Raw genomic sequence first — 18,393 nt, 5'->3', positions numbered from 1 at the left:
GCAGGCGGGGATTCCCGCGGGAACCGTCCCGAATGGGGTCCCGATGGTGGGAAATTTTTTCCGTGGGGATGGGGGTGGGGAGCAAAATTCCCCCGAGACAGGCGCGGGGACCCGAGCGGGGATCCCCGCCCCATCCCCGATAATTCCCCGAATTGTTAAACTTACTTAAATACTCTTACTTTATTTCTAACATAGGGGGTATTATAGTAATTTCACCCATTAAAAAACCTTAACCCTATATTCCCTTCTCACCTTTGTTGCTACGCCCTCTCTAACTCTCTATTCCCATCCAAACCCCAACTCTCCAGACTCCAGTCACTCACTCACTCTCCACTTTGTTCAAACTTCAAAACCCTCACAGCTAGCCACCGGCCACTCTTGCGCCGTCACCCTAGCAGCTTCAAAACTCTCTGCGTGTTTGCTTCCATTCTCGTCACTATATGTTAACATATTTGTCTCTATTGTTTTAACAGAGAACATGGAGATGTTTGTTAGAAGTTTTATGCCGACAATGAAAGAATATTTGATGTTAAAGACTTTATTTTATTGCTTTCTTTATAATTGAAGTTGCATTTTAAGATTTTATTTTATGGACTATGATTTGCTATGTTGTATTTCTGGACTTATAATCTTAGATAAGATATGTTTGTGTTTGTAATAATATTTTTTAGTTTATTTCTTTTGTTTTTTGATATTTTTTACTATAATTTTTATATGAATGTTAAACATAGGAAGATGGGGAATGGGGCCCCGCGGGGAACGCGGGGAATGCGGAAAACGGGAATGGGGACAATTATCCCCCATGACAGGGAATGGGGCGGGGACGGAAATTAATTCTGGGGCGGAGACGGGAAGTAGGGAAGCATCCCCCGCCCCCGCCCCGCCCCATTGACATCCCTAATTGGATTGCCTAAAAGAAATAAAAGGAAAGAGCCAAAACATTCAATTCAAAACAAAATTACAACAACTTACAACGATATTACATTATTACCTTTTCGGACAGAACATGTAATAACCCATAATAATCACTTAATAAATCGACCAGAAAAAGGCCTATGCCAAAGTTTAGATAGTAGTAAAAGTGTAAAACACCGAAAAATAAATAATAACTATAAAAGGAGAAAGGAAAGAAGAGCCTATACAAAACGACAAAATGCATGTAAATTGAATTTGGTCAAGCCCATAGCCCACACTTTTTTATTTTTTATATTGGAAAGAAGATGGAGTATCACATGAGTATGAGAGAACATGGTGCTTTACGTAAGTGTGATGGTTTGGAAATCGCTGGGTCCGATTTCATGACTTGTAAAATTTTTTCTCATCCAGCAAAGAAATCGCTGGGACCGATTTCTTTGGACCCAAAAAAATTTGAATGTAAAGCATGAAATCGGTGGGTCCGATTTCCATGCACTGCCTTCCATAAACCACAAATCGGACGGTCCGATTTGTGTCTCCTTTCAACTGCAATAAATCGGACCGTCCGATTTCTTCCCTTCACCTGAACGCCGTCACAACGATGTAAAACTCCCCTAAGTTCCATAACCCAGCATTACACCAAACTTGGTCTCATATCAAAAAAAATTAGCCCATAGCCCATACACGAGTCATTATTTTATGTATGGCGTTATTTGTACCACTCCCCATCGGTATAATACTTTTATATTTTAATCTCAAATATAAAAAAAAAGTAATAAACTCGTATTATTTTCAAAAAAATATACACTTTAATTAAATTATACTTAAAATCAATACAAATAGTCACAAAAAAAAAATCAATACAAATAATATTTTTATTATTTTATTAGATACAGTACATGCAAACAACTGGAAATCCATGGTGTCGGAGACAAACTCCATCTGATCTTCTTCTGTATTAATTACGCGCCACGAGCGAAAGCTTCGTAATCAGTAAACAAAGTAGATGCAAGTAAAACTAACACAGAACTAAATATATGTTACATTAACAATTTTATAAAGAGAGTTAATCTCGTTTTAAGTTTAAATTTTTGAATAAGACCATCTTTAGTGACACTAAAATAAAAAAGATTTTAAGGTCAGTATTTTTTTATTAATTTTAGTCATTATAAAGATCAAATTATCTTCAATAAATAAATTATATTAATTTATATATATAATTTTAATAAATATAAATTACTTATTTTATGTATAAAATTTTTACAAATTTAAATATAAATTATTGATTAAATATGAATTTAAAATAATAATATTTATTGTCTGACTCTATAGTGCATTAATACTGTTAATAAAAATAATTAAATTTTAATTGATTGCGTAAAAAAATGAATGTAATTAAAGCATATAAAACGTTGTTGACTGTCCAACAAAATTAAACTCCATTTTCGTTAAATTTGTTTTTTTTTTTTTAATTTAAATAGAAAGAATCACCGCTGGCCCAACAAGTACGCTATGCAGATTCTGCATTCACCCCTCTAAGCAAACATAACATAACATGACAATTCACACACCACACGAGCCTTCGTCCTCACTCTTCCCTCCTCACTCTCACTCTGACACTCCTCATTTTTTTCAGATTCAGATCAATACACTACCAAATCACCCATCTTGGAACTACCAACACCAACAATGTCATCAATGCTCGCAAAGACCGACTCCGAGGTCAGCAGCCTCAGCCAGTCCTCACCTGCGAGGTCCCCTCGACGTGCTGTCTATTACGTCCAGAGCCCGTCCAGGGACTCCTCACATGACGGTGAAAAAACAACGAACTCGTTTCAGTCAAGCCCGCTGCAGAGCCCGCTGGGCTCTCCTCCCCACTCTCACTCCAACTCCTCTTTGGGCCCGCACTCCCGCGAGTCGGCCTCCACGCGCTTCTCGGGCTCCCGCAAGAGCAACGCCACTAACCGGAACAAGGGCCCCTGGAGGCCCTGGAAGGACCACAACAACAACAACTTCAACGCCATTGAAGAAGAAGGCCTTCTTGATCTGCACGATGCAGATCACCATGGCCTCCCTCGTCGATGCTACTTCCCAGCCTTCGTCGTCGGCTTCGCCTTGCTGTTCTCCGTGTTCTCTCTCATTCTCTGGGGCGCCAGCCGCCCCCAGAAACCCGCCATTACTGTCAAGGTAGGTATTCATTCATCTTTCTCACATTAACTCTTTCATATTTTCAGTTGTTTAAAAGATTGATGTATCTAAAGTGAAGTTATGTGATTGTGTTTTTCCAATATTTAGTATTTTTCTCTAGTTATTAAATTTAATTCTCAAGAAAGAAAATGACGGCTTTCTCAACCGTTAACTGCTATAAATTTATGAAGGAATCTCAAACTATCTGGACGTTTATTAATAATGAGCTTTTGTAATTACTTATTTCAAAAACTCTGTCACCAAACCAGTCATATTTGTGTATAAATATATTTTGTATTTAAACGTATTTTATAGAATTGGCTTATTTTTAGTGTACATTTAATGTGAAGGGCAATTTATTGATGTATTAATCTAATTAATTTTAAGTGTGACTTTGAATAATTTTTTTATGGCAGAGTATAACATTTGATGAATTTGTGATTCAAGCGGGTGCGGATATGTCAGGAGTTGCAACTAGCTTAGTTACCATGAATTCTTCGGTGAAATTGACCTTTCGCAACACCGCAACATTCTTTGGAGTCCATGTGACTCCAACACCCTTAGATCTCAGTTATTCCCAGCTCACTCTAGCCACTGGAAATGTGAGTATCTAATTAATTAAGTTCATCTAAACATTGTTTCCTACATCAATTAATACTACTAGATATAGAGATAGATATATAAATTTTTAATCAAAACTAATTTGTTGTAGATGCCAAAGTTTTACCAATCGAGGAAAAGCCAGAGATCAGTGAAAATAGTGGTGAAGGGGAGTCATATCCCACTGTACGGAGGGGGAGCTGACCTGAGCAGCATCAACGGCGCACCTGTCCAACCGGTGCCGTTGAAGCTGACCTTGATGGTGAGGTCAAAGGCTTATGTTTTGGGCAAGTTGGTGAAGCCCAAGTTCTACAAGAAGATAGAGTGCACCGTGGTCATGGATCCCAAGAAGATGGGCGTGCCCATCTCCCTCAAGAACAAGTGCACTTACCAGTAGTGAATTAATTAATTAATCAACTAAAACAATAAAAAAGTAATTAATTAAGGATAATGTGAGTTATTAGTAATTTGATTATGAGCGTTGGAGAAAAGGTACATGAAAGAATTAAAGCAAGCATGAACGTATTTTGCCTCATTCTCACGAAACCTGCATGAGATGGGCTAAATGGTAATTTTGGAGCTCGTCGGTGGCTTAATTTCAATAATATATTGTATCTTGTCTTGTGCTATATTACAGGCAGAAGTTAAGTGAATTTTTATATCTTAATTTGATTTGTTTTCTCTCTATCTCAATCTCCTTTATTTATTTTTCCAACTTTTCTTGTCTCTTGCGGATACGATATGTTCTTTTCCTTTTTTCTTTTTCTTTTCGGAGGACTCAATGTATATGTTTAATCACGTTGACAAGTTGTATGAGTAAATACTAGAACCGAATTAAACATAGAGAAAGTCTAAGTAATCAGTATTTTTATTAAAATTTTATGAACACTTAATTAATAAAAAAATTGAATAATCTTATATTATTAAATATAATTTTATAACATTAAAAAATAATAATAATAATAATTAATAATTACAAATCACAAAATACCGCCACACTCCTCTTAAACATAAGTTACTGAATCCCTATCTAGGCTTCAACCCGATTATACCATTCCATTAGCAGGAAATAAATTTAACTTTATATACTTAATAATATTCCAATGCATTTAGAAGAAACTTTTACTCTTAACACATGCAATGAAACCGCAAAAAGTCAAGTCAAATTCAATAGATAAAATAATTTAATCTATGAATAATTTCCTTTGGCGCCATTAAACAGGCCAGCCCAATTTGTTTAAACACGCGTGCGTGTTATACTACCTAGTTCATTTTGTTTGTTTGTGGACCGAAAATAAACTGTTTATGATCATTTTGACGGATTATAGAGATTAATTCATTTATTTTAAAAAAAGTTAAAAAGAAATCAATTTTTTGGCTAAAAAATTAGACAGAAAAATATCACTTTTATATGAAAAAATCTTAAACAAACATATTTTTTATATAAAAAGGAATGATAATTTTTTGAAAAAGGACCTTCTATTTTGTTGTGAACTAACTCACTTAACCTAATATATTTTTAAGTTAATTGGTTTCAACCTATTTAATTCAAAATTTAATGAAGTCTAATTTTAGATATAGAAATTCGGTTGTTTAAACTAAGGAATCGTCTCTGGTAGAAAAACTTAAAATTGGTTCTTAATGGACCAGGTGAGCATATTTAATTTAGTATTTTTTATTGGTATTGTATATAAAATTGTAAATTTACAAAGTTTGACTTTAATTCTTTAAGTTTGTGCTAATTATAAAATGGTCTATTGAATTATGTAAAGAATTGATAATTTAAGCAATATTAGTTAAAGACCACGTACATAATTAATTTTTTTGGAAGGATTAAAGATTTTTCTTAATATTACGGAAAAAATAATATTTTTAGTATTAGTATTAAAAAACAAAAATACTATTTTTATTTTTAAAATTATTTAATTTTATTACAAATTAAAATTTGATGTTTATTTTAAAATAGAATAAAGTATCGTTTTTATCTCCAACGTTTGGGGTAAGTTTCAAAATTGTCATAACGTTTCAATCGTCCTATTTAAGCCCCTAATGTTTCAAAATTGACTCAATGTTGTCCTGTCGTTAGGGATCTGTTAACAGAATTGACGACGGGACAAAATTGTGACGATTTTAAAACGTTAGGGAGTTAAATAGGACGAAAACGTTAGGGACAAAAACGATACATAAAAGTAAATTTTAATTTAATTTTATCTTTTAATAATATTAATTTTTTTACTGTAAATAGTATTCAATTATTTTTTAATTACATCTAAATAAATTATACTTAATCACATTACTTTCATTTTAAATAAATTTATTTTTTTTATAATTTTAAAGAATTTTGATACATTAGAGACAAAAGGTATAATTTATATTTTATTGTATGTATATATATTTTTTTTCTGCAAGTTTATATACTAGTCATTCTACAAATATTTCATGATAACTAAAACTCTTTAAGAGTAAAATTATAAAAAAATTAATTTATTTATAATGAAAGTAATATGATTAAGTGTAATTTATTTAGATGTGATTAAAAAATAATTGAATACTATGTATAGTAAAAAATTGATATTATTGAAGGATAAAATTAAAATTTATTTCTATGTATAGTATTATTTTTGTCCCCAACGTTTTCGTCATATTTAAGTCTCTAACGTTTCAAAATCGTCTCAATTTTATCCCGCCATCAATTCTGTTAACGGATCCCTAACAGTAGGACAACATTGAGTAAGTTTTAAAACGCTGGGACTTAAATAGAACAATTGAAATGTTAGGGACAACTTTGAGACTTACGCTAAACGTTGGGGATGAAAACGATATTTTACTCTTTTAAAATATTAAAATTTTAGAAAGAGTTTATTTAAAAAAAATTGTAATTGTTTAATATAGTTTGACAAATATAGGTCGACAAATTTTTGTTAATTTAAAAAATTTTAATAAATTAATTAAAATAATTATTTGTTTAGATATTTTTTGAAATATTTACATTTTTTCTTTTATTAAATAAATCTATTGAATCCTTTACCCATGTACACAAAACGCAAACATGTTACGTGCATGTACAATTTGTGTTATTAGGTAAACCGTGGGAGTCAACTACGATTTCTATTCTCTACATAAACCGTAGCTGTCAGGGACGGATTACTCGTGGAAAACAATGGCCGTAAACCGTGGTTGAGTCCCACAGATTAGGAAAGAAAACTAGCAGGCATAAACCGTGGTTGTCTACTACAATTTATGAAGAGGAGACATTCAAAGGTAAATCCCCTTGCTTCTCACGGTTTACGTGTTTAGTAGTATAAATACATAATCCGTTGATGCTCATGATAGATCATTTGGGAGGAAACAAATATTTTGCAGCTTCTTCTTGGTTGAGAGAGTTTGAGAGAGAGAGTTGTAAGTTTTGGTGAAGTTTGGGTGGTGGAGGCATAGAGGATGAAACTCGCTTGTACCGACTAAATGGCGTTGCTCACGTGGCTGGATCTATCGACGATGAGGTTAGTTATTATTATTATTATTAATAATATTAATACTATGATTATTTATATAACTATTATTATCTTATAATTATTATTGTAGTAAAATTATTTTATTAATTTTATTTTCATTGTTATTATGAGTTGATAGTAGTGGTAGTGTCATTGTTACTATCATTATTTTTGTTACTTTTATGATAATGGTAGTTATCATTATTACTTTTATTTTTATTAGTACTGTGAGCTGTTAGTATTAAAACTATTGTTATTGTTAGTAGAGTTATTCCTATTCGTATTGTTATTATTCCTATTGTTTCGTGATTGTTTTAACTATCATTAAAGAAAATAGAAAACCAATGTCGGTATCTAATAATTTTTTCTAAATTATGTTTGATGTTATTAGTACTGCTCGTATGTTGAGAAATTTTGTTACCCATATTTTGTAGCCTACTAGGGTTATTAGGGCGTGAGGAGAAAACAAAATATGCCTTTACACGAGCAGATCATACCGTATCTGGAGACCGCGGGCTTGTATTATTTGGCTAGGCTGAACAGTCACTGATTCTGGGTTGATGAGCCTCTACTTAGCGCATTTATTGAACGGTGGCATCCTGAGACCCACACCTTCCACATGCCCTTTGGTGAGTGCACTATCAGTTTGCAAGATGTGGCATATCAGCTTGGTTTGCCGATTGATGGGGAGCCTGTTAGTGGGTGCCTGACTAACTTTAAGAGTCTGATGGAACACGGAAGACCGGCATGGGTCTGGTTTCGCAAGTTGTTTGGGGAGTTACCTCCGCAGAATAAAGTAAAGCAGATGACAGTGTGCTACACATGGTTCCATGAGAGGTTTCGGATTCTCCCAGCAGATGCTAGTGAGGAGACCGTGCGTATATACGCGCATGCTTATATTCTGATGTTGTTGTCCTCTCAGCTGTTTGCGGACAAGAACGCAAACCGGGTCCACCTTCGTTGGTTGCCTTATTTGGCATTGTTGGACGAGTTGGGGAGATATAGCTGGGACTCGGCAGCACTGGCCTAGTTATATAGATGTCTCTGTCGTGGGACAAATAGAAATGTTGTTAACTTGGCAAGGCCACTTCAGCTTCTATAGTCTTGAATTTTTTGAAGGTTTCCCACTTTGAGGCCTAATGGGTTTGATGGATTCGGATTTTCGCTTGCATCCAGGTACGGTTTTATATTTTCGTTTCATAACTTGTTCAACATCATATGTTCTTCTTTGTTAGTACATGATTTCAATTAAAATTGTAGGTGGGCTACATATCTACCGAAAAATGATGCAGTGGGTGAAAGAGTCGTGTCTGCACGCCTTTCGTTGGATCGATTGCGTGTCCACGATGTGAGTCATTTAGTTATTACTCTTACTTGGACTGGTTTAGATTAAATTTTATGGTCTGATATAACTATTTTTTTCCGATACAGTTTGTGTGGGAGCCTTATTCCTCTGCCGAGGTTGCTGCTGTTATTCATCCGGAGATACTAGTTGATGAGCACCGTAGGCTATGGACGGCCATCACTAGCCTGATATATTTTGCTGCGATTGAGTGGCATCAAGTGGATAGGGTGCTACCTCAGTTCGGCGGTGTTCAGCATCTTCCTCAGCCAGCTCTGAACATAGATTGGCTACATGCCAAGGATGGCAGGGGTGGGGACCGATGGTTCCCCAGATATTTTCAGGAGTGGCATGAGCATTGGGAAAACCGGCTTTATTCAGTCATACCGGTCGATCGAGTCCTTGACCCCGGTCCATCAGCTGAGTACATGGACTGGTGGTGCCGTGTGGCCCACAGATTCCTATCCCCAGATGTTGCATTTTAGGATTCGAGGCCGATTGTATTGACTGAGGAGGCTCGTCACAGAGGGTCGTCCCAGGCCCCCTCCAGGGTGCAGGTTTACGACAGACCAGATAACAGGTGAGTCGATCGGCGTCGCCGTATAAGCACCCGTACCACGGATCGAGAGTGGTGATGGCTGGCCGACCGTTTAGAAGAGGACCAACCCGCTGCTGATGATGGAGATGTGTCGTGTTCCTCGTCGTAGAGCCAGACGACAGGCTCCCCGGGATGGTCGTGGACGGGCTCGAGGTGGAGGACCTTCCGTTGAGAATGAGGCTACTCAGCACGGTGTTCGTGATGATGTGGGTGGTTGGGCTTCAGGGATGGATCAGCCCACCTACGACGTGGGCAGCAGCTCTCAGCTGTTTGGGAGTTTCGAGCCACAGGCATTTGCTGAGTTTACTACCGCGGCTGTCGGGATGGACATTGATGATCTTGTTAGTCAGTCAGAGTTCTTTAGGGATATAGCAGACATGCTCAGGGATGACGATGCGACCCATTATAGGCCACAGATGCCCGAGGTTCATTCTGAGTTTGCTGATCAGCAGCCACCTATTCCCGATGTTCAGCCTCAGTTGGTCGTTGACCTCAACGAGCCTGCAGCATCTCCTTCTGACCCATGGTTCGCGTTAGGAGGGACCCCAGCTTCAGCATTCAGTGCCGCTCCCCGAGAGACAGCAGCACCAGATGTGGCCCAGAGACCAAGGAGGGTGAGGCGTCCTCCTTTGTGTGGGACCGGAGGTCACCTGCTTGGTCATTTTGACGATGACGACAGTGACACCATTGAGGATTCTGATTAGTTTTGTCTTATATTCACGTCCTATCGTCCTATGTTGGTTTATGTACTTAGAATGAAGTTTAGGGTTATATGTTTCGGACTTGTGTGAAATATTATCTGCTATTTATTTGATATTTATATACGTTTTACCATCTATGGTTACGCCCTATTTCATCACAATGACCACAAATATATAGAATTTCACTCCTCATAAACCGTTGCAACTCACAAAGATTTATGTACATTCGAACTCCTTCATAAACCGTTGCTGGTCGCAAGAGTTTATGTACATTTTCCTTCCTCAATAAACCGTGGTAGCTTGCCACGGTTTATGTTGATTCTCATTCACCACAAATCCGTCCCTGCCAGCCACGGTTTATGTAGAGAGTAAAAACCGTAGTTGGCTCCCACGGTTTACCTAATAACACAAATTGCACATGCACATAACAAGTTTGTGTTTTGTGTATATGGGTAAAGGATTCAATAGATTTATTTAATTAGGTAAATTGTCCTAATTATTTATTTAGATATTTTTTGAAATATTTACATTTTTTCTTTTATTAATACACATATATTTTTAAAATTTAAAATATTTTAAGAATTATATATCAATAAATTATTTATTTATTTATTTATTTATTTATTTATTACAATAATTTGAATTGGAATGGATGAAAAAATATATTTAAATTGATGTAAAATAAATTTTACTATTTAAATAAAATTAATTGGTCTAATAGAAAAGAAAGAAAAGACATATAAAAAAAATAAAAATACTTAATTGAATTTGATTATAAAAATAATTTGATCATATAATATTTTTTATTATTTATTTCATTAGCAATGATAATTATATCAATAAATAAATTATTTATTTAAAAAAGTCTAAAACAAAAAAAGCTTAAATCTAGTAAAAATAGAAAATAAAAAGAACATGCGACAAATTTATAAATATTCTATGTAAAAAAATTATATAATATTTATAATTTCATCCTAAAATTATTTTAAATTTTTTAAGCATCCTGATCTTTTAAAGATCATTAAATATTTTTATTATACTAGACTCTTTCACTTAATCTAATAAATGGACAGTAATGCTGTGTTTGTTTATAAAGATAGGACACTAAAATAGGAATATGGAACCATAAAATTGTGTTTGATAGAAGAGATATGGACAGAAATAATGTATCCAAAGATATTGAATTAATGTATTTTGTGTCTATTCTAACAAGAATGACACAACTTATTTTTTATTTTTTTAATTATTTTTGTTAATTTTTTATGATTATATTTTTTATTATTATATTTTTCACATCAAATTTTTTGAATAAAAAAATAAAAATAAATTAAATTTTTATAATTTATTTTTATTTATCACCAAATAGAATAAAAAATATAAAATTTTGTATTTCTGATCTTTATTTTTTGGTTTTAGTGTTTTGTGTTATTCTATTATTAGAAACAAACCTAGTCTAAAAATCATATTGTTAGAGGAATCATTGTTGCAGAGCATATAAATTATTTGAATAATATTCCATTCCATAAAAATAAAACAGTCTATAGTGGGAAAAGTTACAGTTGGACCTTAAATTAAAGGACCATGTTTGGAGATACCAAAATAGTAAAAGAGAATGCATCCTTTTTTAATTCAAAATACTCACCCACTAATATGAAGAATCGCAGGTGGCCCGTGATTACCATTTTCTTCTCCTTCTATCTCCATACTCTTATTTCCTTATTTCATTGATACACTCCCACCGTATCGTCTCTTCCTTGGCAACTGTCTTCCAAGTTCCAACATCACTCCATGGCCAGTTGGCCACCACTTCTCCTTCCATTTTCATCCATTAGTTTTTCGACCAATCTCAAAACTTTGTCCTTTTCAACTTATATCACCACGTCCACTGCTTCATCACCTCACATCAAATTCTAAAGAACACAGTTCTAGGGGTGATCTGTTTCATGAAGGTCAGCTTTTAAAACCACACAAGAAATACTTCCAAACAAAATAGCAACACATTAAGACAAGACTCGAATGTAAGTATTATACCCACAATTTATTAGTTTTAAAATTATTCATTTATATAAATAATATTTTTTTTATATATCTTTCAAACTCACTAACATTCATATGAAATAATAAAACGAAAAACACTTCTCATAATCATGCTCATGTTTATTTCATGAAACACACACAATGTTAACATATTACATGGTCTTTTATAGACAATCTATCACAATAAAATATTTAGTGCGGCGGTACAATGAGAAAAGAATCAAAACAGCTTGGACTAAAGCTTGTAGACACTAATTTTCAATTTGAATTGGTATTTGACTTTTTAAATTTTTCAACTTGTCATATGATGTTTTCATGATCCTTCCTCCCACTTGTAGTGATCTGTTAGAAGTTGATTTAATTATTAACATCGTCTCTTTTAAATTAAATTTGTAGGATTAATCATTTCAAGTATTTTTTAACTTATAAAATAATTTAATATTTATAATTTGCTCTTCATTTGATAATATTCGATCACAATTTCTTTCTCATTCACCAAATTTCTGATTTTATGAAATCAAATATCAATATCCTTTGATCTCCCATGAAATATTGGATTTTTGCAATATACAATAGCTAACTTGTTATTACAAAATATCATTGTTGGAGTACTTTATTTCTCGTTTAATTTCTCAAAAATTCTTCTTAGCCAAACTGCTTGCGTTACATAACCTGCTGCTGTTATATATTCCGCTTCTACTGTAGAACGTGCTATAATTGGTTATTTTTTTGAAGACCATGAAATTACATCAGAACCAAGATGAAATGCAAATCCTGAAGTACCTTTTCTTGTTTCAATATCTCCAGCCCAATCACTATCAGTGTAACTGACAAGATTTATTTCATTAGTATTTTTATAAAAAAATACCATCATTTAAAGTACCTTTAATATTTCGAAGCATCATTTTTGTCGCTTGCAAATGGTTGGTATAAGACTCTTCTATAAATCTAGTAAGCAATCTAACTCCAAACACAATATCTGGTCTAGTCGTAGTCAAGTACCTCAGGCTTTCCAATCAAACTTTTGTAATAAGTGAGATTTAATTTACTACTTTTTCTTTATTTTTTCTCAACAACTTGAATTTTTCTTCTATGGGAGTAAGAACTGGTTTTGAATGCTCCATCTGAAATTTCTTCGCAATATCATTTGCACATTTTTTTTTTGGAGAAATGAAAACTTCATCATCTTTTTGAATTACTTCAATGCCAAAAAAATACGACATCAAGTCCATGTCTATCACTTCAAAGAGTTTTATCATAGCCTTCCATAATTCTACAATTATCTTTAAATTGATGCCAACAAAGATTAAATCGTCAACAAAAAACACACGATCAAGATATCTTCATATTCAATAAACTTAATGTAAAGAGTATGCTCAAATGGACATCTTTTGAAACCATTCTTAGTGAAATAAGAATCAATCTTGTTGTACTACGTTCTTGGTGCTTGTTTCAACTCGTATAAGACTTTTTCAACATGTACACTTTATTTTCTTTTCCAAAAAATCCTTATGACTATGGAAAGAGTTTAAGAAAACAACTGAAAAGAAAGAAAGGAAATAAGAAAGAGAAGAAAGAAAGGAAAAGTCATACTAACTCCTCATTCTTGTTTGGAACTCGTGTAACAACTTCATGGCTTGTTCGAGAACTCGTTGAGGAGAAACAATATTGTTCTCAAAGATCTTTAAGTTTCTAGCTCTCCAGTTCATCCAACACAAAACTGCCGCTAGCACCACATTCTTCATCCCCTGTGTCGTTTGGTTCGACTGATATACCACATGCGACCACCACTTCCAGAACGGTTGAGTTCCCAATACTTGGCCCAAGTGGCTAATCGGTGAAAGCTGCCATACTTGGTTTGCGAGGTGGCACTGGATTAAGCAGTGGGTAATTGATTCTCCATCTTTCTCACACCTAGGGCAGACATTTGGGATGCTGTGGAACCTTTTATTCAATCTTCCTCTCACAGCAAGTCCATCATCGCAAGCTTTCCAAATGAAGATTTTTATTTTTGGGGTGCATCGCAAGCTCTAGAGGGCTTTCTACATCTTCTTATCTCTGCACACTTCCGGCAATTGCTCCATGGATCAGTGAAAAAAGTGGTACGCAATTTTGTAGCCCGTGAATACTGAATATGTCCCAGATGCTTCGCTGGCCCAGGTTAGTCTATCCTCCTCTTTTTCGATTTCTGTGTGTAATATTCTAGTTGCGATATCTGGATCAAAGTTTGTTGTTATTGTGTGTTCATCCCATTGTCTGTTGTTGTTAATGAGTTGATTGACCCATTCTAGTTGAGCATTAGGGATCAGATTTTGCATTGTAGCAATAGGTAATGAATTTTTGATCCAAGGGTCTTCAAGAATTCGCACTGAGTTTTCCCGACCAATTTTTCATAGCAGACCTTTCTCTAAAACCTTCCTCCCTTCAAGTAGGCTCCTCCATGCCCACGATGGATTATGACCTGTCTCAGCTTTCAAGAAAGTAGAATACCTGAAATATCTTCCTTTGTAAAGCTTACTAACTAGTGAATCGGATTTAGTGGCTATTCTCCATTTTTGTTTGGCTAGCATGGCCAAATTAAATGCTTTTAGATCCTTGATTCCTAAGCCTCCTTGGTTCTTCTCTTAACTAATAACATCCCATTTAATCCACCACTGTTTTCTTTCCGAATCCTTTTTCCCCCACCAAAAGTTCATTATCTTCCTTTGAACTTTCTCTATTAAAGAATCAGGTAATCTGAAACAACTCAGAGTATAAAGTGGAACAGCTGTTGCTACTGCCTTCACAAGAACTTCTCTTCCGCTTACCGAGAGCAATGATCTTTTAGTTTTGCAATCTTTTTTCTACTTTATCTTTGATATAGTTGAAGGTACTCTTCTTAGACCACTGTATAACCACAGTCAATCCCAAATATTTGTCTTGGGCACCAACATGAGGAATATCCATTCTCTACGCTAGATCGTCTCTGACGTGCGGGGGGAGGGGGTGTTTTTGCTGAAAAAACAAGATGATTTATTAAGATTTATCTGCTATCTACTTAGCTCATTATAACTTTGTAGCACTTGAATAAAATTTTGGCATGCATTCTCATTTGCTTTGTAAAACGTTGTCCACGAATAACAGGTGGCTGATTACCGGGCATCTATTGTTAATCCTCAATCCTGAGATTTCTAGTCTTTGTTCTCCTCTGTGGAGCAGATAGGAGAGCCCTTTTGCACAAATAAGAAAAAGGTAGGAAGAAAGAGGGTTGCCTTGTCGCAACCCCCTGGATGGTTTGAAAAAACCATGAGGTTGACCATCCACCTAATCCACTAATTGTAGAATCCAACTTCTTCATTACTTCCCAAACAAAGCACCACTCTACCCTATCGTACGCTTTGCTCATATCAATCTTCAAAGCTACTTCATAATCACCGCCTCTATTATTTTTTAAAAAATGCATCAACTCAAGAGCAATTAGAGTATTATCACTAATTAGTCGACCTTTAACAAAATCACTTTGATTTTCACTAATCACCCTATTTAAAACACCCTGTATACGGTGAACCAGTACTTTCAAAATAATTTTATAAAAAACACAGCTCAAACTGATTGGCCTAATCTGTGACATAGTGTCAGCATGTGAAACCTTAGGAATTAAACAGATATGGGTATGGTTGAAACTCCTTAACATTTTCCCACCACAAAAGAAGCTTGAAATCGCATCTACCACATCTTTTTTTTATGACATTCCAAAAGAATTGAAAGAATTTACCTGTGAAACCATCATCACCCGGGACTAAAAAAAGGGTTGATGAAGAAAGTAGATTTCTTGATTTCCTCCTCTGTGACTCTCTTTGTAAGCCTCTTGTTTGTCTCCTCATCCACTCTCCTTCCCATCTCCTCCAATTCCTCCGTATCCCTTCTTGGATTAGAAGTGGAGAAAAGCTCACTGAAGTATACTAGAGCAATCTGTGCCATGCCTTCTATATCAGCTTTGTAGGAACCTGAGTTGTCTCAGAGTTTATGTATCTTATTCTTTTGGTTTCTGTTTTGAAATTTTGCATGAAACAATTTTGTATTCTGGTCCCTCCATTGTAGCCATTGTATCTCTCCTCTAGTTCGTAGGCATCTGTTAATTTGGCCTCTAAATTTTGAATTCTCCTCTTCTCTGCCAACTCCCCTTTAGCCTTCTCCACTTTCAGCTTTTCTCTTATCTTAGTAATTCTTTTTTGCGAATTGTGATTATTACTCCGCTACCACTCAACAAACAAATGTCTGCATTTTTTTAATTTGCAGTATAACTTATACATTGACGAGCCATCCGTTTGCAACTGCCATGCTTCCTTTACCATCCTTATAACCTCTTCATACTTGCACCACCTTTCTTGAAAATGAAACCTTCTTTTAGTTCTTCTCTCTTCACTATCTGACTGAAGCAAAAGAGGGCAGTGGTCTGATCCTGTATCTTCTAGATGGATGATTTGTGCATTTGGGTATTCTAGTCTCAACTGAGTTGAAGTTAAGCATCTATCTAATCTTTCTTGAATACGTTCTCCATTATATTGCTTATTGCTCCAAGTGAATTTGCTCCCCATGTACCCTAAATCTACCAAATTTCCAACACTAATAAAATTGTTAAACGCCTCAATAGAAGATGCTGATTTCATTCTCCCACCCTCTTTTTCATGATGAGCTGTTATTACATTAAAGTCACCTATGACCATGAAATAAGGGCTTCCTCTCCTGACTATCTCCATAATTACTTCCTACTGAGCAGTCTTATGGTTATCATCACAATGAAGGTGAACTGCAGCCACTTCCCATTATTTTTGAAGTGACCGGTCAGTCCATAGAAAATGAATTAGGAATTTTTCAATGTGCTGAACCATGATATCTGCTTCATCTTTCCAAAACAACGCTAATCCTTCTGCCGCGCCTATGGGATTCACACAAAAGAACTTCTGAAAGCCCATCATCTTACACTTCTCTGCCACCGTCGAGGCAATATTTTTTGTCTCACATAAGAACATTACCTTGGGGGAATGGGATTCGCAAATCCCCTGCATACTGTGAACTGTCAGAGGATTTCCCATACTCCGACAGTTCCACATCATCATCTTCATGGGTCCTTGGGTGCCTTTTGTTGGGTGGCACCCTCCCCATTGGTAACAGCTTTTGATTCCTCCTGGCTCACTTTCTTCTTACTTTCACTCCCCTTATTCTCTTGATTTCTTCGCTTCTTGCCTGTGACATTTATCATCTGCTTTCTTGCTAATTGTTTTAGCTTAGTCCTTCTCATGCTTGGCTATTCATTTTGTTTGATTGCTACCTTCACAAAATTTGCAGTTTTCCATCCCTTCCAAGCCTTCAACTGCTCCTCCGTCAATTATCGTTTTTTGGCAGTGATTCTTTGCACTACTATTTTCATCCCAGATTTTTAGGACGGCTCCACTCTGAGTGGCTATTTTCTTTTTTTGGTTTGAACCATATTTGATATCATCCTCAGCCTTTTTACCTCTAATCTCATCCATTGATAATTCTGCCATCTCCTTAAGTAGACTCACTGGGGTGGGTAGTTTCTCCCTTCTTTGACTCTTTTCATCAGCTGAGAAGGTATTAGAATTAACATTTTTTTTTGAACATTGCTCTCTCCTACCAACCTGTTTTGATTTTAGCCACTCACCCCAACCTTCTTCTCCCACATCTCCCTGTAAGAAATCGTCCAATTGTTTGCTACAGTTCCTTGTTTCATGTCCCAAGTATCCGTAATAATTGCAAAAAGTCCTAATACGTTCGTATTTGAGTGCCACTTCATTGACTTTAATTTGTTATTGGGGCCAACTATTCGTGTGAGATGCCGCAGTGGTTTTGTTATATCAAGATTGATCCTTGCTTTAACAATTCTGTTTCATATGCCTCTAACTTGGAAAAGGCCTACACATATAGTACTTCTCCCATTACACTCCCAATTTTCCTACCCAATTCTCTTGTTTTGTAGTGTTCTGGCAACCCCCCAAAATTGTATCCATATTGGCAGATAAGTGAAATCAGCATCTGTTATTGGATCGTTCACCTTCCACCTTTTAAGATTTAGAATGAAGTTTTTGAATAACCATGGAGCCCCTCTCTCTATCCGTGTTACATCCATCTCTTCATCAAAGTAAAATTGAAAGAGATTACCTCCATGATCCGTCACTCTAAATCCTTTAGGATGCCTCCAGATTGCTTGTAGTGTCACCTCCATTGTGCCTCCTGAAAACAGCTGGTCTGCAAGTAATCTTCCCATCAAACTCTTCTCGCACCTACTTATCCCATCTTGGATGTCTTCTCCTTCTACTGTAATGATGATCTCTTCTTCCTCCAGGAACTTCCGTTGTCGTTCTTCACTTGTGGTAGCATTGGCTGCCATGCTGCATTAACCTTTTCTGTCACAGAGTTGTCGTGAACACGTTGACTTTGTAAAATAATTATTGCTAGTAATAAACCCTAGCAGAGAAAACCCTGAGGCACAAATAGAATAAAATCTTATTTTCGATTTAT

The 18,393-nt window shown here is 35.4% G+C and overlaps 1 protein-coding gene across 2 annotated transcripts; it reads left to right on the top strand.

Annotated features, from left to right (window-relative positions):
• The first annotated feature begins 2,581 nt into the window (after nt 1-2,581).
• On the top strand, nt 2,582-4,337 carry LOC130945086 (uncharacterized). Of its 2 annotated transcripts, none has more exons than XM_057873765.1 (3): nt 2,582-3,102; nt 3,519-3,704; nt 3,824-4,337. In XM_057873765.1, the coding sequence occupies exons 1-3, from the start codon at nt 2,605-2,607 to the stop codon at nt 4,097-4,099; spliced, it is 960 nt and encodes a 319-aa protein (XP_057729748.1). In that variant the 5' UTR covers nt 2,582-2,604; the 3' UTR covers nt 4,100-4,337. The 2 variants fall into 2 exon arrangements, with proteins under 2 accessions (XP_057729748.1, XP_057729739.1); XM_057873756.1 differs by having other exon boundaries at nt 3,815-4,337.
• The last annotated feature ends 14,056 nt before the right edge of the window (nt 4,338-18,393 follow it).

The sequence above is a fragment of the Arachis stenosperma genome, chromosome 1 (assembly GCF_014773155.1).
Source record: "Arachis stenosperma cultivar V10309 chromosome 1, arast.V10309.gnm1.PFL2, whole genome shotgun sequence".
Lineage (NCBI taxonomy): Eukaryota > Viridiplantae > Streptophyta > Magnoliopsida > Fabales > Fabaceae > Arachis > Arachis stenosperma.
This window is presented reverse-complemented; position numbering and strand designations above follow the sequence as displayed.

Bases quoted from the DNA above. Each gene is read 5' to 3' on its own strand.
- LOC130945086 (XM_057873756.1), top strand. From the start codon at position 2,605: ATGTCATCAATGCTCGCAAAGACCGACTCCGAGGTCAGCAGCCTCAGC. The intron at 3,103-3,518 runs GTAGGTATTCAT...TTTTTATGGCAG, and splicing joins AACCCGCCATTACTGTCAAG to AGTATAACATTTGATGAATT. The intron at 3,705-3,814 runs GTGAGTATCTAA...AATTTGTTGTAG, and splicing joins TCACTCTAGCCACTGGAAAT to ATGCCAAAGTTTTACCAATC.